At 38.1% G+C, this 21991-nt stretch overlaps 3 protein-coding genes across 4 annotated transcripts; 1 reads left to right on the plus strand and 2 right to left on the minus strand.

Moving 5' to 3' along the window:
* Nucleotides 1–6561: 6561 nt before the first annotated feature.
* LOC110850045 (receptor-like tyrosine-protein kinase kin-16) lies at nt 6562–9692 on the minus strand. Its single transcript, XM_022097526.2, has 8 exons — nt 8664–9692; nt 8361–8464; nt 8140–8290; nt 7836–8051; nt 7501–7703; nt 7318–7440; nt 6934–7145; nt 6562–6867 (listed from the first exon to the last, which is right to left on the minus strand). The coding sequence occupies exons 1-8, from the start codon at nt 9643–9645 to the stop codon at nt 6768–6770; spliced, it is 2091 nt and encodes a 696-aa protein (XP_021953218.2). The 5' UTR covers nt 9646–9692; the 3' UTR covers nt 6562–6767.
* Nucleotides 9693–13306: 3614 nt separating this feature from the next.
* On the minus strand, nt 13307–14338 carry LOC110850091. Its single transcript, XM_022097575.2, has 2 exons — nt 13995–14338; nt 13307–13936 (listed from the first exon to the last, which is right to left on the minus strand). Exons 1-2 carry the CDS (start codon nt 14053–14055, stop codon nt 13446–13448), a joined length of 552 nt encoding a protein of 183 aa, XP_021953267.1. The 5' UTR covers nt 14056–14338; the 3' UTR covers nt 13307–13445.
* A 1336-nt stretch (nt 14339–15674) lies between these two features.
* LOC110850453 (E3 ubiquitin-protein ligase ZFP91) lies at nt 15675–17683 on the plus strand. Of its 2 annotated transcripts, XM_035851964.1 has the most exons (6): nt 15675–15874; nt 15990–16372; nt 16455–16563; nt 16672–17204; nt 17275–17293; nt 17376–17683. In XM_035851964.1, exons 2-6 carry the CDS (start codon nt 15997–15999, stop codon nt 17398–17400), a joined length of 1062 nt encoding a protein of 353 aa, XP_035707857.1. In that variant the 5' UTR covers nt 15675–15874; nt 15990–15996; the 3' UTR covers nt 17401–17683. The 2 variants fall into 2 exon arrangements, with proteins under 2 accessions (XP_035707857.1, XP_021953576.1); XM_022097884.2 differs by having other exon boundaries at nt 16672–17293; nt 17376–17681.
* The last annotated feature ends 4308 nt before the right edge of the window (nt 17684–21991 follow it).

A 21991-nucleotide genomic window follows, 5' to 3' on the forward strand; every position in this document is an offset into this window, starting at 1 on the left:
ATTGAACAATCGTCAAATTAAAGACGCTTGCTTGAACGTTGATAATCGAATCGGGCGCCTTACACGGGGGAACGTCGCGACGCCACGCGTTCAAACTTTCCCAGCAGACACTCCGAGGATTATTGACGTAGGTAATTCTTTCGTAGAACGGGGCCAGATATTTATTCAGGCGCAGGGGTAAAGTTACCAGTTGCAGTTGAGGGGGCAATCCTCGCAATATGTTGGATTCACCATTTACCACGAATTGAAATATTCTTCCCCTTAAGACAAGATATATCTCACCTCGTAAGTTCTTAAACGGCCAGTATCGAGGGTAATCCAGGTGTAAAAACAAGAACGAATGCGGCGACAACAATGTGGGTTCGAAAGGCTGATAAAATTTGTCGTAATATGCTGACGACGAAGAATTGTCGCTTCCTGGAAAAATATTGATTGCGTAGAAATAAGAGGCGAATCGACGCTGTGGAGGTGGCACGGGTTGTGTCGAGTTGGTATATATTTCCCAGGAGATTACGACTTTACTATAGAATTTTGGAGTGTTGTGGGATTGTATGAAGTCTAGGACGGTACGGTGGAAGGAGAATTGTTTCGTGTAAAAATGAACGTCCAAAGATTGCACGTAGGACGTAGTGAGGAACCAGATTGTAACAACGTAGAACACCAGTAGCATTTTGAATTTCTGTAACAAATTAAAATACTTTTTGCAAGGCAAGAGCACGCGGATGTTGGCTAGATTTTTTTTGTCGCCATTGGATGGGACACGGGTATGTATGTGAATAATTATTAAGGGGATTTACTCTCCCACGAGGAATGACTTGGAATTCACAATCTCAGATTGTGATGCCTATGGAATTTGGTGATATCTTAAGGTCCTGCTTTCGCCTCAGTTAATTGTGGAACTGTCCATTTACGACATTACACGTATCTTTAAATACGTCGACAAATCATTTGTATCAGTCTTATCGCCCCTACGTTAAGGCTAGCTAAGCGGACAGTTTAAAGTTTAGTATGAGATGTAGTTCTATGAGTTCAAACTCTTCTATCAAAATCTGGAAATCTATCACATTGCAGATTCCTCCTGAACGTATGGCCACCTACAATGTGTGCACATATACTAATACTTGGTAAACTTATATATTTATCACAACATACACACATTAAATATGTATACAATATATAATAATAACATTCATTAGGATTTCCAAGAAAATACTCATTAATATTTATATAAAGATTTTCTTGAAAATCCTATTACATGTTATTATTACCAAACATTACACAAACCATTGAGAAAACCAGTGTGCATACTTCATTACAAAACTAAACTCTGTAATTTACCTTACGTGTCTTATTTAACGGCTGGTATAAAATATCCATTTTTCATGAACATTGCTTAACCAAATAATAGTCATACTAATCATAAGTTATGTATGTAGTGAATACTTCCCCAATAGGCGAAGGAATATAATTTGCAAATATTTACCATGTTTCTTAGTAAGTTGTGTATGTCTCCAATTAACGCCAACTTATATATATATCAGCTTTACATACGTATACAGAGAGTGACATTTTAATCGCACTTTTGCACGCGCTAAACAAGGAGTGGTCCAAACTAACGTCTGAAAAGTGTCGGGAGGTATTTTCAGCCCAAAAAAAACGGTGCAGCCTGAGAGTTAAGAAGAAGGCCTACAACATGGAGCCAGTCATTCATCAAAAAAACATTGAGTTTAATATATGCAAAATTAATTTATTAGTTATTCGTATACAATCTTCAAGCTAAAAATGGATAATTAATTTTTACTTATGAATTACTTTCAGGCAAAATTTAATTTTTTTAAATTTATCATATACTGTATTGACGACGAGAATTGGAGGAATCTTATTAATGATTTATAGTTTATCATGTCTATTGATTCAGATCCATAATTGTTATTTTGTAAAGGTCAGTTCTTGCCAACATAATATGTACATAGCTGTCCCGGCAAGTGTGTATTCTTCGAAAAAGAAGTAGTCATTTATTTCTTCTCTTTAAAAAATGTTACTTTTACTACACAACCCAAATTTGTAATACCGTCAATTTTGTAATTTGCTGTTTCAAATATTTTGTGGTTCGCAAATTGAATTAGTATATTCTAATAATTGTCAGTTATTTAAATATCTAAATGTCAGGTTTATGTATGCTTTCGACCCAGTATCTAGTCAACTTTATGATAATGTCAACTTAATATGTCGAACTTATCAAACTTGGATCGTTTATCCAACTTTGGTACTTGGATAAACGATACTGGGATCAACTTGAATACTTTCTATCGCAAATTCAGGCTTCTTAATGCTGTCGGATTGCACTCCATCATAAAATTGAATGTAACTTCAGAAATATGACAACTTCACAAATAATCTAACTAGGGGTACTTTTTACCTGATAGGCGAAAAATGAGTTCTCATTTAACTTTTTGCATACATCGTACATTGTTTTAAGGGTAAACTGCGAAAATTTTTCTCAAAAACCAATTCCCGAATTTTTTATCAGGCTCCAAAGATTGCGAAATGATGGGTGGAGGAGCAGGCTGTGGGAGTGGAGGAGCAGGCGAGTGGGGGAGGAGGACCAAGCACCGCGAGGTCAACTGTCCCATTCACCACTCTCCGTTTGCATTCTTCCAAATAAATTTAATCATCGTTTAAAAAATAATATAATCTTCAAGTTTTAAATACTTACGCCTATTGATTTGAATTAAGCTCATCCATATCCGAGTCCGAATCATCCAAATGAAAGTGATTACCGATGTAAAAATCATGAAAACACAGATTAACGGAGCAATGAGCACATTTTATAAAAGTCTCCCTATCGCACATATCCTCATCACAGTCATCAAAGCTTGTCGAAAATAGAGTTTCTGCCACATTCTTGAAATTTACTCGGTCAGTATTATAATTGCATGCAAACCATGCGTATTTTAACATGTGGCCTTTTCTGGAATTTGGAACCTTGTGCATTGCTCCGAAAGTGATTCGTAGGTCAAATTGTCAACTTGTCCTGCCCAAGAATCGTAAATTAGGATGGCCTGATTTTCATTGATGTGTGGCCACACAATCTGTAATCCATTTCTTCATAATGGTTTTGTCCAATTTTTCTGACTTCGAGGCGACTAAATAAACGTTTGATGGGACATCGAGGTTTTTCTTGATTATTGGACCCAAGCATCCTTGAGCTTCTTGGAGGCAGATAAGCAATTTTCCTATAAATTTTCCACTCATGGATAATAATGGCATTACGTATTGTGTAGGAATGCGTATTTGCGTTGTGCGAAACAACTAATCCAAGAGTATCCTTCTCTCCTTTGATGGATAAAGTTCCCTTTGGTGAGTATTCATACGTAAATCCAGATTGATCGAAATTGAGTACAAAATCTGGTTGAACACCGGTAAGTTTTTCGTTTACATTTTCAACAAACGCGTAGGCTTCTTCTTCTACGTTGATCAAATTTCAAGGGCATACTTTAAAATCGGAGGGGGTCACCACGTAGTGTACCTCTGGCGGAAAATATTTCAAAAATCACTTCATATTCCTTCATTAGAAATAATCAAAGACTTATGTACCAAATTTGAAGCTTCTGGGACAATATTTTAAAATCGGTGGGGGTTACCCCCATAAGCTACCTCTGGGTGAATTTTTTTCAATTTCACTTCATATTCTTGCATTAGAGGCCATCAGATGCCTTTGTGCCAAATTTCTAGCTTCTGGGACAATATTTCAAAATCGGTGTGGGTCACCTAACCCGGTCTCATCATTTGGAAAATTTTCAACTTTAACTTCGTTTTCCGAGTTTATACCTTCATTTGCACAATCATGCAGAATTTCAGCCTTCGACGACTATTTCGAATATTCTGCACCAAACGCCAAAAACCAAAGGGTCCCCCCTTTGGTTTTAAAAATCCACACCACCTATATGACCCCCACCGATCAACCACTGTACCGATTTGGCTCATCTTCGAACTTGATTCCTAACTTTGCCCAATATACATATGCTGAAAATTTCAACCCGATCGGATAAGTTTAAAGAGAGTTATCGATATACGGACGGACGGACGGACGGACGGACGGACGGACGGACGGACATGACGGTTACATAAGCCCTGACTCGGGCTAAAAATGTGGACCACTTCATTTCTACCATTTTTAGTTTACCACCTACGAGTTTGCCTCTTTCTCAGATGCACTCTATCCCAATGGGATTCCTTCCGTGAACAAATTATTCCCATAAAATCATCTTTTACGCTCTTGCCATCTCCTTGAAGATGTCCTTCGGTCAAGATTCAGTTCCCGATAAATGTCAAGGGGTCGTCTTCCTGCTATTAGTGATCGCCTGCATTATAGCGAGATGGCACTGGCCTCATGCCAACCAGCTCAACGAACCGTGTCGAATGCTGAATTATTTCTTCAAATTTGAAAAGATTCTCATCAGTAGTTATGGTAGAGAAAATCAGTATCTGCTATTAATCACATTTTTAATTTTTTTTAAATACATGTCACACAGAAAATAGTCGAAAATATCTTGATCATCCTGTTTATACTGTTCCTCCTACATAGGTTCGGTTCCACGGATGCCGACCACCTTGGATAAATACATGGTCGTAGTTCTCCAGTTTTTCGAAACTTCGAATTTCCTCACTCCACTTATCATAATCGCAATTCAGCTCCAAAACCCTTGCGCAGTTCCATTTATCGGATCCATGTCCCATTATTGCGTTAACGCTCTTTGGTCTCCTCCGCTAATCCTGGTTCGTGCTGCCATGTTGCTAACGGACTACTGGATTTGGCTGCATATCTCGTATGATGGAATATTCTTCATGACGTATGCTTTCACGGTATCCATGGTGACCTTGATAGATTATTTGGCGCATTTCAAAAAGTCAGTTTCCATATAACTTCCGAGAGAAAAATATAGAACGGACAATTTTTTTAATATTCTAATTTAAATATTGTCAACCAAAATTTGTCACAGATTAGTCCGGGAAATTCGAACTGTCCCACCAAATGATCAATCAATCTACTGAAACCAATTGCATGGTGGCGTTACCAATGCCCTCCATACGTACATATAGATGCATCCAACTGCTTGAGAAAATACTAAACGATGCGCTCCATGACAAATTAGCCCCTGCCATTATCGGAATCGGACCACTAATTCAAGTATTCACCCAGTTCGTGTGTGTCAAACTATATTCCAAAATCCCGCTACCTGGTTTCCTAGTATTCCCAATAATCCTTATAAATTCTTTGATAAGTAATTTGGTAATTCAAACTTTGGCGGCGAAGGTGAACTCAATCTCCGCTGAGTTGTTGCTCTTATTAAAAAGCGAATTAAGCTGTTTTCCAACAAAATCTAAGACCAGAAAACAAAACTGGAAAGAATTAACAGCATGTAAGCCGACAAGGATACAATTTGGCCAAAACTTTGTCGATATGGGGACTCCATTGGTTATTGAGAATTTTTGTATTAATCAAACTGTGTCGATTCTTCTGCTAAGTGCTCGAAGTCAAAGAGGCAATTAAATGGTTTCATTTTTTTTAAATTAATTTTTACAATTACGAACCTAACCTTATTCTTAATTTTTCGTCGAACTGGTAGACAGAAAATAAAGTTATCCCTATAAAAATGGTGGTACATAGAGAAAGAATTGAAATACATAAAAACATATGTAGAAATATCTGTATCTCCCATCCCACCAGGAACGTGGAGAAACAAAGTACTTATTGAGGCCCTCAATTTGAGGGTAATTGACGAATGGTACTTATTGTATCTTGATTACTATTTCTTCCCCAATTCATTGCACAAGTACAACCACCATGTTCTTCCATGGGTGACACATTCATCAATATAATTTAAAAGGAGATAAAAATTAATTAAAATACGAATCATGAATGTAAACTTTAAATAAAAACATTGAAGCAATCGGATAATTGTGTCGCTCAAATTATAATATCTGACCAGGTAGTTACCAAAAAGTATCTATATGTACAGTGTTTCGTTTTGGTCGTCCAAAATTATTTTGAACATGGCCATGGTCGAGTTTAAGTAGGGGATTAACAAATAAACCGTAGCATGCGTTAGAAATAGCTCGCCCTATATTCTCTTATAACAAAATTCAATTTTTGTGCACTATTGGTGCAAGAGGGTCAATATTGTTTAGCTATGTTGTTATGGTGTTATTGTGCTGACCATTGGTGCAAATGAACTAAAATTATGTAAATCGCTGGTCCAGTCCAGTTATGCATAATTGACGCAACATTGTGTACCGAGTCAGAATTTGATGCCTAGTTTTTTCAATTATTTTGCACTATTGATGATTTGTCCATTGACTTTCTCAATTATTTTAAATCAATTTCTTTCCAATTTTTCTAAATCATTGAGGCTAAATAGTTGTCTAACATTAAAACGGGGGAGATTCTAAAGCGCCAATTGGCGGAGAAAACATAGGAACACACAGACGGACGGACAGACGGACACGACCAGTTCAATAGCTCCCATGCTTCGCAGGGCGAGCTAATAATTTGTGAGCTTAACTTGAAATCACTTTTTTAATTCTGGCACAACTTAAATAAATCAAAATATGTAAGGTGGAATACTTATTAATTTAAAATACTTAAATTAAAACTTTAAAAAATTCCAAATTAAATTATGTTGACCATTTTTGTGACTCTTCATTATCGATAATTTACCGAAGAATTAAGATTTTTACTTATATTAGATTTTTCCAAATTAAGACTATCCAGTATGCAAAAGTTTTTCCATCGCGCCCCGAAGTGTCGAGAAACTTGGTCTGTTCGACTTGTCACCTTCCCAGCAAGTTTTCATTAGACCATATCTGAAATATGTGGACATGGAGTTATTTCTCCGCTAAATTTTAAGATTTGTTCATTTAGCAACCAACATTGCAGTGTTTGCATCTCTGGGTTTATCCAGGCGACCATTGGACTGGAGCATGTCGATGAACTCCTTTCCCCAAGTGTGGTTGGGGTAGGGGGACTCCGCAAATGTGAAGATCTCCCAGAGGGTGACCCCGTAGCTCCAGACGTCCGATTCGGTGGAGAATTCCATCCTGGTCAAGGACTCCAGGGCTAGCCAGCGCCAGGGGAGTTGGGCCTAGGAAAATAATCATTTTATGTCAAATTCTTTGGCGGTGACCACCAGATGTTCTGGTTAACTGGTGTTACCGCTAATTTATTTAATAATACCAGTTGCTAATAAATTGTTACCAAAGTTACCACCAGGAATGGACAATTTTGCTATTAGATACTTAAGTGTAGATACTTACCTTTGTCTTTTTGATGTAGTTCGTGTTTCCGTAAAGTTGTCTGCTCAATCCAAAATCTGACACTTTGGCGGTGCACTTATCGTCAAGAAGAACATTCCTCGTGGCCAAGTCTGCGTGTACAATCTTGAGGAACAGATGAAATTAATGAAATTATGATCATTTAAATTATGAAAGACTTCTTACAGATTTTGACGCCAAGAACTCCATCCCCTTCGCAATTTCGTACGACCAACGAATCAAATCTCCCTCTTTAATTAAGGCCTCCGGTTTCCGGTCGATATTTGTGTAGCGACTTTTTAATCCTTCTCCACAACCTGGCCGTCTTTTTCTAAGGTAAGACTCCATGCATCCGTTTTTTGCGTATTCGAGAAGAATGTAAACTTTTCCTGGAAAATATATACAAGTTCCGGGGTATTATTATTTCTTACGATAACAATATGGGGAAGTACTAAATTTAAATTTGGCGGGTTTTTCAGCAAAGTTAGTTTCCGTAGTTTGAAAACGTTTTTAATTCTTACGTTGTTGAATGGATTCAGTGCAAGCGCCAATTAAGGTCACCACGTTTTCATGCTGTCCGATATGGAGCATGATTTTTATTTCCAAAAGGAGAGCTTTGAATTCGACCGCGTCCGTGGTGGTGAGCGGGCATTTCACGGCGACTGGTTGCTGGCGGGATTTGATGAGACCCAGAAACACGACGGAAAAGTTTCCGCTTCCGATCGGGTCTGCTTTATCTGTGAAATAGAAAATAATCTTTAAAATAAAATTGAGGTTACAATTATGGTATCAACTTTTTCCAAAATATTATAATAATTTAGTTACATTCTATATCACCGATGTCGACCTCGTATGCCCGGTCGTACGGCAAGAAAGCGACAGTCTCATTGGTCATGGTGGTGTTTCTGGCAAGCAGTTCTGGCCTGCCGAGGAAAAATTCGTCAATTTCTTCCCTGTCCAGCCCGCGGAGTAGTTTCTAAAAGAATGGGAGCGAAAAACTAATTAAATAGTTGTAAGTAGAAAACATGATAAAATCTGATCCTCACTGAAATTGATCTTTGACGAAGACCAAAAATTGTCAAGCTCAAAACTCCCGCCAGCGCGAGTAGACCGATAACTACCCACATTATCCAAATGTTCCTACTTGCACCTTGAAGAATATTGAAAAGCTTGATTAGTAATTAAGTTTATTAAATTTTTATATTACCAAATTGTTTTTTATCAAAAAGAAGGTATGAATTCTGTTTTTTTAAATTAATATGCTTTGCAATTTTGATCTAAATCTAAATTTCTAAATTTTTTGGCACTACCTCATTATTTGGAAAAGTTCATAATCGAATTAATTTTACCCCCCTCCTTTTCCCTCGCCTGTTCCTCCCCCTTGCGGAAAGTCACGTAACCACAAATATACCCGGAATCCGTCCTAATCGAGTGGTTCGGAATCGACCCCCTCTTAATCCAACAAGTTCCCCCAAAAGACGTCGACCATGCAAAATGTGTACATTCCTTATGCTGAGCACACTCCCCCCCACAATTTTCCCTCTTCGTGAGAAAATTTCGAATATCGTTCCCCGACAGGTCGCAATTCTCGGCCCATCGATAGCTGACATTCTTGAGGTCACCGCCCTCAACCCAGTTCAGGGTTCGGGATCCCGCGCCAAATTCATGTCTTCCGTACCCGCTCTGCAAAAGGAGGAACCCACAGTGTGCAATGGCCCATACCCTTTCCGTCCTCGTGGGAGTGGGCACATCGCCCCTTTTGAGCCAGCATTTACCACCCTCGGTAGTGGATATGACGAAGTGCGTGCACACCTTATTGGCGAAACATTCCCGCGCACAAGTGTCCACGTTTACCCCGGCAATTTTCAAAATAGCGACGTCATTTCCCACCATGTCGCAGTGGGGTGCGTACCTCACCTTGGCGCCAGTAGTGCCCACGGGGGTATCCATCCAGGTCAAAAAATCGTCCCCCAGGTTTGGATCCCGGTCCGGAATGTACCCGCAGAAATAGCCGTTGTTCAACTTAAAGAACGGTTTTTCATTGAGGGGACCTTTTTTAATCCAACAGGTCCCCGAATTAAAATCCGCCCAGGCAAAATGGGTGCAAGTGGGGGCGGCGTGGCATTCTCGACCGCAGTAGGACGCCGGGCTGAGGAAGGGGATGATGTCATTTCCCACCATGTCACAGTGTGGGGCCCACCTCCAGCTCGAATTATCGATGGGGGAGGTGGTGTCTGTCCAGTTGAAGAAGGAGAGGTCTTTCCTCTCTTGGGTGACGACAAGTTTCAGGGTGGATAAGAGGCAAATTAAGATAATTTCGGGCACCTTCATTTTGTAATATATTGAGAAGGACTACTTGATTCCTCTTCAACCGTAAATTTGTTATTGTTGTCAAATTTGAGCAATTTCCACTATTATTTATGTGTGACCGGACGGAAGGGAAATGGAAAAGTGGTTTCTGGTCAACAGGAAAACCACATATTTGGTACTCCCGTAATAAATACTCCTGCAAATGTTGATGGCATCACGCCAGAATTAAGAATAATAACCCTGGTGTTAAAATTCACTATGTTGAGTTTGATGCATACGTGGAAATAATATTGTCAAGACCACCACTTGGAAAGACCAGTGTGAATCATCAGTTATTTAATTTGTTTATGTGGAAACGTCATTGTACATTTTTTCTATCATCGATGATCTCAAACAGGAAATCATTCAAAATAATTCTAATTTTACGAATGATGTTGCCACAGGATTGCTAAATATAATCATCATGTTCTTTCGTGAAGATTTAAATTTACTAGAAATCAGTAATAACAATTCCTCACAATTTCAAAGTTTTACCCAACATTGGTAAAAGGTTTAAAATAGCGAAAAAAATCAAAATTTAAGAGAAGTTATTGTAACTGATGTCTAATAAATTTTTACCAGCATGAACGGTGAGACTGGAATAAGAATTTCTGAAATTCTGAGCCAAATCTTGCACAATCCATTGCAAAATTGAGGGAAAAAACATACAGAATTTCATAATGGTTCTTGGTAGCAGCACTTAATTTCATCCAATCATACACAATAATATCGTCTTCAAGTATGACAATTGGTTCGCAGTGGAACGTTAATTTGTAATAGCAAAGGAAGAAAAAAAGTCAAATTTTGCAAAATTCTGGGAAATTTTACTAAACCGGGTATTGCAATTTGCAATCTAGTTCAAGTGCGCAAAACTTTCCTTGGTGAATCTCAACCTCCCAGAGATACATTTGGTTAGCAAAAACAGTCGTGGAAACCAAATATTTCTATTTAGCAAAGTCTAAATTCGCGAACCAGATGAATGGTTACTACATCCTGTAAATACATAAACTCGCAATTTGAGAACTTATCTTGGATCCACTTCCTCCTTTTAATGTCATGAGTCGATGAACCATCAATGAATCATCCCAATAAATATATATTTATTTAACTTCTCTTTTTATCTTATCTCTCCCAGATTGCAGAGTTGAATCCGGTGATTCACGATATTTATTACTGATAAAGCAGGTCCACTACGAATCGATACGCTTAAAATAATTTATTAAAAGAGTTTAGTGAAAATGCTGATCAAAACGTGTCTCGTTTTGCAGTTACTCCTCTTCATACCGGTGACGCAACAATGTTTCTCTAGTATCGGCGAAAGAGCGGCTAAATCACTTTCAGACGCCGCGGTTACAGTCTCCGAAAATCTCAGCAAGGCATTAGTCGAAGCAATGCAGGATGGCAAAGAGGCGACGGAATTTGCAGTAAAACAATTATCCCAAGCTGTCTCGGACCTTGGGAAGAGAGTCAGTGTGAAAATAGACTCGGGAGATTTGGAAAGAATGGGGAATTCTGCAACAGCCAATTTGCGTGATGCGATCGACGAGTTGTCGCAAAATTGGAAGTTGTCGCTACAAACGGCAGATATGAAGGTGAGGGGTAGAAAAAGTATGAATAAAGTGAGCTGTAGAATATTGTGGAGTCGGTGTCACTAAATACATAGATTGCTCTTGGAGCATGGTGTTATTTTATTTGGGATAAAATGACAAATTGTTACCGGAAGATGTGCGAAATTTTCGGGGATTACGACGTAGCTTATTTTGAGACTGACCTAGTTGGGGTCCGGGTAGATTACTACGCCGAATAAAATTTAACCCTTTCGTCATTTCAACTTTCTCTCCCTTGCTTTTAGGACTTTGGCGCTGAAGCGGCCCGACATTTGAGTCAAGCTGTACAAAACATTAACCTGCATTCCAACCTGACCATAAATGTCACGATTGACGCCAATACTGCCAGAGCCATTGGATACGTCTCCATTGCGGGAGGGGTTGCGTTTTCCGTACTTTTTGTCGCTCTACTCATTGGGTTAAGGCCGTGTTGGAAGTGTTGCGTTTTTCCGGTGGCGATGACATGTCGTAGTTGTTGTGGCAGACGAAGAGTTACACCCTCTGCGAGTTCACCCCCTGCGAGTGCACCCCCTGCGATCACTGTAACTCACGTTACTGCCGGTGAAGCAAGTTCTAATGGTCAAATTCAAATTGGACAAAGTCAAAGGCAGCCACTGCTACAGAACATGGAACACAATTACGGTTACAGTAATTACGGATCGGTCTAAATTGAAGGGTAATTGTTCCCATGAATTTTATTTTCTTCAATAAAATCAAGTATTGAAAGAAATAAGTCATGACATGATTTTATTTCGTGACAAATTTCACAAGATTATTTTGCGAAATAAAAACATGGATTTTTGAGTAAGATAATTTGAGAAGAATGGTTTTAAGGGTAAAAGTGTTGCAAAATTTCGCAAATCCGGCAAGTCATATTGGCGCAGGTTTGCGAAGGTATCTTGAGTCCATGGCCAAATCATATTGGTAAAAAACCAAGTTTTTTATTTGCAAACGGCAACTTTTTTGTTTAGGTTAGGTTAGGTACGGAAGACATGAATTTGGATCCCGAACCCTGAACGGGCCGAGAATTGTGACCTGTCGGGGAACGATATTCGAAATTTTCTCACGAACAGGGAAAATTGTGGGCGGGAGTGTTCCCTGCATAAGGAATGTACGCATTTTTCATGGTCGACATCTTTTGGGGGGACTTGTTGGATTAAGAGGGGGTCGATTCCGAACCACTCGATTAGGACGGATGCTGGGTTTGTTTGTGGTTACGTGACTTTCCGCAAGGGGGAGGAACAAGCGCGGGAAAAGGAAGCGGGTAAAATTAATTGGATTACGAACTTTTCCTAATAATGAGGTAGTGCCAAAAAATTTAGAAATTTAGATTTAGATCAAAATTGCAAAGCATATTAATTTAAAAAAATCAGAATTCATACCTTCCTTTTGATCAGAAACAATTTAGTAATATAAAAATTTAATAAACTTAATTACTAATCAAGCTTTTCAATATTCTTCAAGGTGCAAGTAGGAACATTTGGATAATGTGGGTAGTTATCGGTCTACTCGCGCTGGCGGGAGTTTTGAGCTTGACAATTTTTGGTCTTCGTCAAAGATCAATTTCAGTGAGGATCAGATTTTATCATGTTTTCTACTTACAACTATTTAATTAGTTTTTCGCTCCCATTCTTTTAGAAACTACTCCGCGGGCTGGACAGGGAAGAAATTGACGAATTTTTCCTCGGCAGGCCAGAACTGCTTGCCAGAAACACCACCATGACCAATGAGACTGTCGCTTTCTTGCCGTACGACCGGGCATACGAGGTCGACATCGGTGATATAGAATGTAACTAAATTATTATAATATTTTGGAAAAAGTTGATACCATAATTGTAACCTCAATTTTATTTGAAGAAATATAATTTCATAACTTCTAACGGTGTATCCACCCCATGGAGTCAGTACGATGGGTATTTCACCTCGCTGTTTCAATTAGATCTGTACTTAAAATTTCAAACCTGATTTTTGTAAAATCTGTATAGCTAATCCATACATATCTGCACACGTAATTAAGTAATCAATCTTATAAAGAATTATTCTCCAACTCAAATATAATTTATTGCGAGAAAACAATTTTTATCAAAACATTTATCCAATTTCTTCACAAGACTGAGTAAATCAAGAGAAATAAATATTTTCAGAAGAATCCACATATCTGAATTTCCCGGCAGATCAATATGTCACCCCATCAGTCGTCCCACATCCAATCTTACTTCCCCTCTCTCCCCATTCAATCATCCCAATTGCCCCCTCAATTGCCGGAAAGCTATTGATCTCCAGTCCAAAAACGCCATAAATCTCGTTAGCCTGGCGTTTCCACTCGACCAAATCCTCTCGGAAACTTTCCCTAATACTTTTTCGTGTTTCTGGGGACAACCTCTCCAGATAAGGAGCCACCGCGGTCTTCGCATCGGCCAGAATTGTAATGAACTTGGTCCTAATTCCTGCCAGTCCTTGCGTCGACAGGGTGGACAAAGTGGAGCAGACGTCCATCAACTTATACGCCTTTTTTGAATGCTCCTCCAAAATTCGCTCGATTTCCGCTCCAGCCGTGGGGTTGTCCAGTTTCGCCTTGGCAACCACGTCATACCTGCACGTTCGCACGGCGGCACCAAGATTGTGTAGCTTTCCCAAGGTGTCTCTCGTTATGTTGAACATGGAAACTGTAAATCAAAAAAAGATTATTAATCAAATAATTCAGAACAGAAACAATCCCCAAACCTCCAATCGCTATTGCCGTTGCAGCTGTCGCAACAGCAAGAAAAATTGAGACATTCCTCATCTCTTTCAATTTCGGAAAGTTGGAAGAAATATGATGAAAGTTAGCCAACTTTTATTCCATACTGGGTTCACAATGTTGAAGGAAACACTTTTATATTCGCTCTCGATAAATAAATAGGACTTGTCGTAGGACTCGACTTGTCGTATCGAAGTATTATGTTTATAAATATGTACAAGAATCACACGTTTTCTTCGTCAGGGATTTATTTACGACATGACAACTCCAACTACTTAAAGCATCATAATAAATTATTAACCTATTTTAAGCACGTAATATTTGTCAGCTAATAAAATAACTTTTGTCAATATAAATCTTAACTTCGTCAGCATGTCTTAATTTTCATTAAGTAATAAATTATTTATTACTATTCCGAACATTAGAGTACGCAAACTATTTACATTTATTCTTTATTACTGTCATGATTCGAGAATAACATTTATTTCTGCTCAATCAGGCACCACCAGCCGTTACGTACGTACATTTCTCCATCTTAATGTTTAGTTATGATTAGTGGACAAATTTATAAAAATAGTGCACCGTGAAATATGTAAGACTTTTCATCCACCCTATTTGTCCTAGATTCCCTAGTCTTTCTTAATTTTTCTTACAATTTCACAATCAAATAAACACTTTTACAAAAAAAGGACTCCGCATCGCGATAAAAAAGAATACAAGTTTATTGTAAGATAACACCGTTACCGAAATATTAACTATGGTTACCGAGTCTTTGCAGTATTTCCTGAACCGCAATTTCATTTCCATATAATTTTTGTACGGAAAATTTTAATATCAACATCCTCCTATCCTCGTATTACGAATATTCGTTCTTCGTATTCATTGTATATCCTTCTAAGCAAATTAGCTTATCACGACTCGCGAGTCACTAGTAAAATTAAACATCAGGGATTAGTTTATGTAATTGCAATTTAATACCCGGCGTGATTTTTTCAAAATTTAAGTTCTTTAGAAGAATCTATTGTTCATAAGGAAAGAGTCCCTTTGTAATACTCGATTTCTCAAAACATATTGGAACGAATTGTTATCTAGGTAAATGCATATAATTAAAACTACATCCGCACTTTTTACGCATTTAAGCAGTTTTACGCATTTTTTACGCATTTATTTAACCACAAACTCAAAAACTCGTGGAAACCCCACTTGTAACCTAACTGATTGTTCATCCTCAATTTTTAAACAATTTCAAACCTATTATCCGACTTTTCACATTCTCATAATTTTACGTAACATCAAAATTTGAGATTCCTATCCATTAAATGATGGAAGACGAAAAGTGATATTTTGCATACATATATGCAAAATATCACTCGTGGTGAACTACCCTCTCCTTCCAAAAACTTCAGTATTCAAGAATTTTTAGAGTTTGGGGCACCTCACCTGAATTTTTGTCCCAAAGTCTTGAAAAATTAATATTTTATTTTCAGACCCTCCATTTGTCGCAACTGTGTAGAGAGGGACGCCGTACCATAGGAACTGTATCAATTAATCGTGGCCGAACCTAAGAGTCTTTTCTTTACAAAAGTATTTATTGCAGATGCACAATCACGGAAATACTTACATACATTTCTGAACAAAGCCTTAAATTGGATTTTGCACGCAGTCTCAACTTGAGACTCTCGAGTGGAGTCTCCTTACGAGAACTTTTGAGAAGAGTTTGTTGCACGAATTTGAGTCCAGCTGCTGCTCTATCTCTCCCAGTGTAAACATTGCTCACTTGCAATTTCAGTTGCTGCAAATTAATTCTTAATTCTTAATTATTTAAACTAACTGTGAAATTAATTAATTATTGTCCCCACAAATAGTAAGTATCGTTTCTCACACGGTCTCACACAGCTACGACACAAGAAATATTAACTACTTACATATTCATGAAATGTTCTTTATTCCATATATTTAAATTATTTTTCGGCTTCTAGATTCAACATGTCAAACCAATTCTGCCTCGTCTGTTTACAAAATCTCGCCAAGGGGGGCGACGATGATAAGAAGGAGGAGGAAGACTCCACCATCCGAAAAATACCAATTTTGACCCTGTTCCAGTCTTTAGGACGAGGTCGGAGTAAATCTTCTTATCAAGATGAATTTGCAGAGGAGGAGACGTGTAAATTGTGCCCAAATTGCTACCCTGTTCTAAGTGAAGTGGAAGAAATTAGGAATCAAATCGTCCTCTTGGAGGAACAAGTTGTGAGGAAAATTGGTCAAGTTCGTGACACAATTTCAATTTCTGCGTCTTTAAAACGTGGCGATGATGGGGACGAAAAAGTGAAGAGAATAAGGAAAATTATACTCCAGGTCTTGGGTATGCTAGACTTTCTTTTCATTAATTTCATTTGCAAATTTATGGTCTCATTTTGCAAAAATTTGTGTCGGTTTCAATTCAGATTCATTACAATCTGGGGATGACGAGCAAGACTCCGCCTTTTCCATTACTCCAAGTCTTCAGAAGAAGCAAAGGGGGAGACCTAAATCTACTAAAAATACGGCATCACGGTACGCAATTATTTTAATTAATTGGGCATACCACGGCCAGACATTGTTAATGTACGAATGACGAGAAAGACAGTATTACACTTGTTATTTAATTATTTACTTATTTAGTAAACATGTTAAACGACCAAGAGAAAGCTCATCACCCACAGTGGAAGCTTCAGAACTAGAGTCCCGAACCCCAATTTACACCAAGAGATCCTCCCCTCGTCTTAAAACCCGCAGAGAACAAAACAGTCTCCACTCCTCCGAAAATGAAGATGACAACCTCCTCTACCAACCCCCCTGGTGCTTCTCCTGCCGACGTACCTTCCTCACTGAATCCAACCTAAATCGCCACAACATTCGCTACCACCTTGTTCCTTGCCCCGTACCGTCCTGCAACACCCATTTTCGTACCAAGGAGGCCAGACACGCTCATTTAAAATTAGCCCATGAAGACTTTCACCCTCACCAATGCCAAATCTGCGCCATACAGTGTAAAAACCTACATGGTCTCGCAATCCACTTGGGCACCCGTCACCAAACTGACGAAAAAAATTACCCTGCGACAAATGCGACATCAGTTATTGGCTCGGCCAACATCTCGAGGACCATTTGGAGGAACATGAAGTCGAAGCGATTAAACCAATCCTTTGCGACAGGTGCGATTCCAGATTTGAAAACCAACAGAAATTTGAGGAACATATCAAAAAGAAGCGTTGATACTTGCAGGAAACGTTTTGAAGACGGGGTAAAAATCCCCATTTTTCTAATGGTCAGGTAACGGTAGCCATAACAATATATCGCTAATCACATTTATATTTCTTTATCAGACACCTTCGCTCCTACCCTAGCTAAAAGCCTGAAAAATGTCCCCACTGCAAAGTCGCCTTTGCCGATAAGATAACACTTACTCGCCACATTGCCAAATCCCAACGCTCCCGCACGGTACATCTGCCACACTTTCGGAATGGGATCTCCGCGTCGTCTTAATACTATAATTATGGTACGGGAATTAAAATTAGAGACAATTTTGCCCTTTTCCAAAATCCGTAAGTGGCCGACCTCGCAATGCCTAATAACATTGAAAATTCAAATTTGAATTACTTTTTCATTTTACAACCGATTTCAAAAATCTCGACTGTTTTGAAAACATATGACCCTTGTGCAAAATACTTATTGTCAGATTTTGAAATTTCGACCACACCCACCTATAATCAAGGTCACAATGTCAAAAAAACATCATTTTTCTAAACCTATTAAAATGTTGAAATTTTAATATTTTTCTACGGGCAAGCTTTTAAATCTTATTACTAGGACCCAAGCCATCATTATGCGTCTACAGGCCACGAAACCGTCACTCAGGTCAATGTGGGTGTGGTCAGTGGGAGTGGCAAATATTTAGTTATAAAAATTTTAATATCCTACGTCACTTATTTTTAAATTCAACTCGACCTATACGTTAAATTGCAACGTGTGTCGTCTGGCGACGTCGATGAATGGCCACACCCTCAGTGGGTGTGGTCATCGACGCTTTCGTTATGCTTCATCCAAACCATGGCATGTAACATATCATTTTTCTCAGCTCCAGACAGCGAACCCGACAGTGTATCTGAATTTCGAAAATAGACAAACCACACCCCCAGTGGGTGTGGTCACCGGCGCTTTTGTGGTTATTAAACCTAACCATGACATGTGATACATAATTTTAATCACCAGAGAAACGCCGTCAACCTTGTAACTTCTAATTTTCAAAAACCACACACCCTCTCATGGTGGGTGTGGTCACCGGCGCTTTTGTGTTTATTAAACCTAACCATGACATGTGATACATAATTTTAATCACCAGAGAAACGCCGTCAACCTTGTAACTTCTAATTTTGGAAAACCACACCCCCTCTCATGGTGGGTGTGGTCACCGGCGCTTTTGTGATTATTTAAGCTAACCATGACATGTGATACATAATTTTATTCACCAGAGAAAGGCCGGTAACCCTGTAGCTTCTAATTTTGAAAAAACCACACCCCCTTTCATGGTGGCTGTAGTTATAAGCACTTTTAAAATTACTTAAGCTAACTCTGTTATGCGACACATATTTTGTATCACAAGAGAAACTGTGTTCGAAATCTGTTCGAAATTGAAATCTTGGCACGTATCTGAAATTTCAAAATTATTGATGCATGTATTTCACATTGGGTCAAAAAAGGTCGCTCCACCCTTACTCGGGATCAAAAAGATGCGTCAAAAGAAATGGTTAGCTTTAATAATACAAAAAGCGCCGATGCCAACAAAAACAAGGGTAAAGGTTGTGGCTTCTACAAGTCACATGGAACAGGTTTATTGGCATTCCTCTCGTGATGGAAGATATGTGTTGCATGTTGTGAGTTTACTAAATATCTCTGAGAGAGCTAATGCCCAAACCCACTAGGGGAGGGCTTGTGGTTTATCAAAATTGCGATCGCGGTTTCTCGTGTGATGCAAAATATGTGTCGCATGACAGGGTTAGCTAAAATAATTTTAAAAGCGCTGATAACCACACCCACCATGAAAGGGGGTGTGTTTTTTTCAAAATTAGAAGCTACTGGGCTACCGGCCTTTCTCTGGTGATTAAAATTATGTATCACATGTCATAGTTAGCTTAAGTAATTTTAAAAGTGCTTATAACTACAGCCACCATGAAAGGGGGTGTGGTTTTTTCAAAATTAGAAGCTACAGGGTTACCGGCCTTTCTCTGGTGAATAAAATTATGTATCACATGTCATGGTTAGCTTAAATAATCACAAAAGCGCCGGTGACCACACCCACCATGAGAGGGGGTGTGGTTTTCCAAAATTAGAAGTTACAAGGTTGACGGCGTTTTTCTGGTGATTAAAATTATGTATCACATGTCATGGTTAGGTTTAATAACCACAAAAGCGCCGGTGACCACACCCACTGGGGGTGTGGTTTGTCTATTTTCGAAATTCAGATACACTGTCGGGTTCGCTGTCTGGAGCTGAGAAAAATGATATGTTACATGCCATGGTTTGGATGAAGCATAACGAAAGCGTCGATGACCACACCCACTGAGGGTGTGGCCATTCATCGACGTCGCCAGACGACACACGTTGCAATTTAACGTATAGGTCGAGTTGAATTTAAAAATAAGTGACGTAGGATATTAAAATTTTTATAACTAAATATTTGCCACTCCCACTGACCACACCCACATTGACCTGAGTGACGGTTTCGTGGCCTGTAGACGCATAATGATGGCTTGGGTCCTAGTAATAAGATTTAAAAGCTTGCCCGTAGAAAAATATTAAAATTTCAACATTTTAATAGGTTTAGAAAAATGATGTTTTTTTGACATTGTGACCTTGATTATAGGTGGGTGTGGTCGAAATTTCAAAATCTGACAATAAGTATTTTGCACAAGGGTCATATGTTTTCAAAACAGTCGAGATTTTTGAAATCGGTTGTAAAATGAAAAAGTAATTCAAATTTGAATTTTCAATGTTATTAGGCATTACGAGGTCGGCCACGTAACCTTTCAGGAAGAATTGTCTATAATTAAAATACCCATACCATAGCTAACAATGCAATGCCGTGAACTGTTTATCTCCAATCTTAATGGGACTAATTTTAATTTGTTCACATCCAAAAATAAGCGGACCCGTATTTTTGCTCTAGCGATAATGCGCGCATTTGAGCGCCAGGCGGGAGATTCAAATAATTTTTCAGCCAAATTTTCGGATTTTAAAATCGCTGTAACTTTTTGAATTTTGGCGCAAATTTAAAAATTTAAGAAAATGTATGCTTAGAATTACCTGTTTTAGCTTTTAAAAATCAATTTTCAAAATTTTTTGTAAATTCGAATTTTTATCAAGTTTTGGGAATTTTAAAACTCTTGGAAATTTGCAAAATTCTATAAAATTTGAATTTTTAGAAATTCCAAAAACTATTATTTTTACTAAATACAGGAGATAATTCTAAGAATACATGTTTTTAATTTTCTGATTTCGCGCCAAAATTCAAAAAGTTACAGCGATTTTAAAATCCGAAAATTTGGCTGAAAAATTATTTGAATCTCCCGCCTGGCGCTCAAATGCGCGCATTATCGCTAGAGCAAAAATACGGGTCCGCTTATTTTTGGATGTGAACAAATTAAAATTAGTCCCATTAAGATTGGAGATAAACAGTTCACGGCATTTCATTGTAAGTACCATCTTTGATTAATTTTACAATGAGCTAATTTTTACATAAATATGTATAAAAAATAAATGTCATAATTCAATTCTAAAAATAATTATGCCATACTAACAATAAGTGCGATACCCACAAATGTTAAAGTTATTAAAAATATTTTCAACGCAGCCTTTCATATATTGCGACCAGAGGTGGACAAAATACTATTTTGTATTTTATTTTGTATCTTCATCTATTTAGGCGTAATTGTATTTGAATTTTGTAATTGAACTAAAACAGGGTTAAATATTTGTAAGTATTTAAATACATTCAAAATACATAATTTGTATTTATATTCAAAACCAAGTATTTTGCCCACCTCTGATTACGACGTGTAAATAATTATCAATCACAAAAGTATATTCCAATCACGAAAAACGTAGCAAAAATTTGCAAATTGTAAAGTGGACAAGTCGAAGAATCCGGAGAGGCAAGACGCAACCCATCTACACCATAGTTGCTCTCGTTGTTAAATTGGTGTTATGGTCATTCTTATATTTTTCAATGTATTTAGGTATGTAAGGGGTTCGAAACTCGTTTTCTAATGGATAAACCATTTCAAAATTCGAAACAAAAAGACACTAAAATTCGGAATTATGTAACTATTTTGCCTCTTGTCATTTTTCGATGCGATGCATCGTTTTCGCTGAAACTTTGTGGGACCTTGCAGAAACCTGAAGGAACGCATACTTAGCTTCGACGGGCCCCACTGAGCATATTTACATTTCCGTTAGACGCGGCCCGGCTTTGCCTCACCTAAGAAAAACTGATTTTGTTTACTCATACTTAATATCACGAGGCATATTATTTACTAGTAATACATTTTATTAGCAAACTTGCACCTATGCGTACAATCCAACATATACTTAAATACCTACAGATGCTCACTTGTATGTAAAAAATCACCACATTCAATTCCATAAATAATTCTTTACAGTCCCAACTTTCCGTGGTGGAAGATAGGCTACTAAAAAACTAATCATCATCTCCTCATAACTTTCTGACGCACCTGCATAAATTATCCTATCAGTTAGATGCAAACACTTGTCACCCATTCAATCATCTCAGACAATGGGCACCACTATACTTTCCATCTGAACCTCGTCATCTGGGATTCCTATTAAAAATCCCATCCACTAATACAAGTTAAGTAAATATGTATTCAAAACTAAATTTTATCACACTTCCAATTTATCTAAGCATACTTGCTAATTATTTTAT

Source organism: Folsomia candida, unplaced genomic scaffold (genome assembly GCF_002217175.1).
Source record: "Folsomia candida strain VU population unplaced genomic scaffold, ASM221717v1 Fcan01_Sc005, whole genome shotgun sequence".
NCBI classification, from domain to species: domain Eukaryota; kingdom Metazoa; phylum Arthropoda; class Collembola; order Entomobryomorpha; family Isotomidae; genus Folsomia; species Folsomia candida.

Coding starts and splice junctions, on each gene's coding strand:
- LOC110850045 (XM_022097526.2), bottom strand. CDS start 9,645: ATGAAGGTGCCCGAAATTATCTTAATTTGCCTCTTATCCACCCTGAAA. Junction 8,465..8,663: donor GGCGAGGGAAAAGGAGGGGG/GTAAAATTAATT, acceptor ATATTCTTCAAG/GTGCAAGTAGGAACATTTGG. Junction 7,146..7,317: donor ACTACATCAAAAAGACAAAG/GTAAGTATCTAC, acceptor TTATTTTCCTAG/GCCCAACTCCCCTGGCGCTG.
- LOC110850091 (XM_022097575.2), bottom strand. CDS start 14,055: ATGAGGAATGTCTCAATTTTTCTTGCTGTTGCGACAGCTGCAACGGCA. Junction 13,937..13,994: donor AACGGCAATAGCGATTGGAG/GTTTGGGGATTG, acceptor TTTGATTTACAG/TTTCCATGTTCAACATAACG.
- LOC110850453 (XM_022097884.2), top strand. CDS start 15,997: ATGTCAAACCAATTCTGCCTCGTCTGTTTACAAAATCTCGCCAAGGGG. Junction 16,373..16,454: donor AATTATACTCCAGGTCTTGG/GTATGCTAGACT, acceptor GTTTCAATTCAG/ATTCATTACAATCTGGGGAT. Junction 17,294..17,375: donor GGAAACGTTTTGAAGACGGG/GTAAAAATCCCC, acceptor TTTCTTTATCAG/ACACCTTCGCTCCTACCCTA.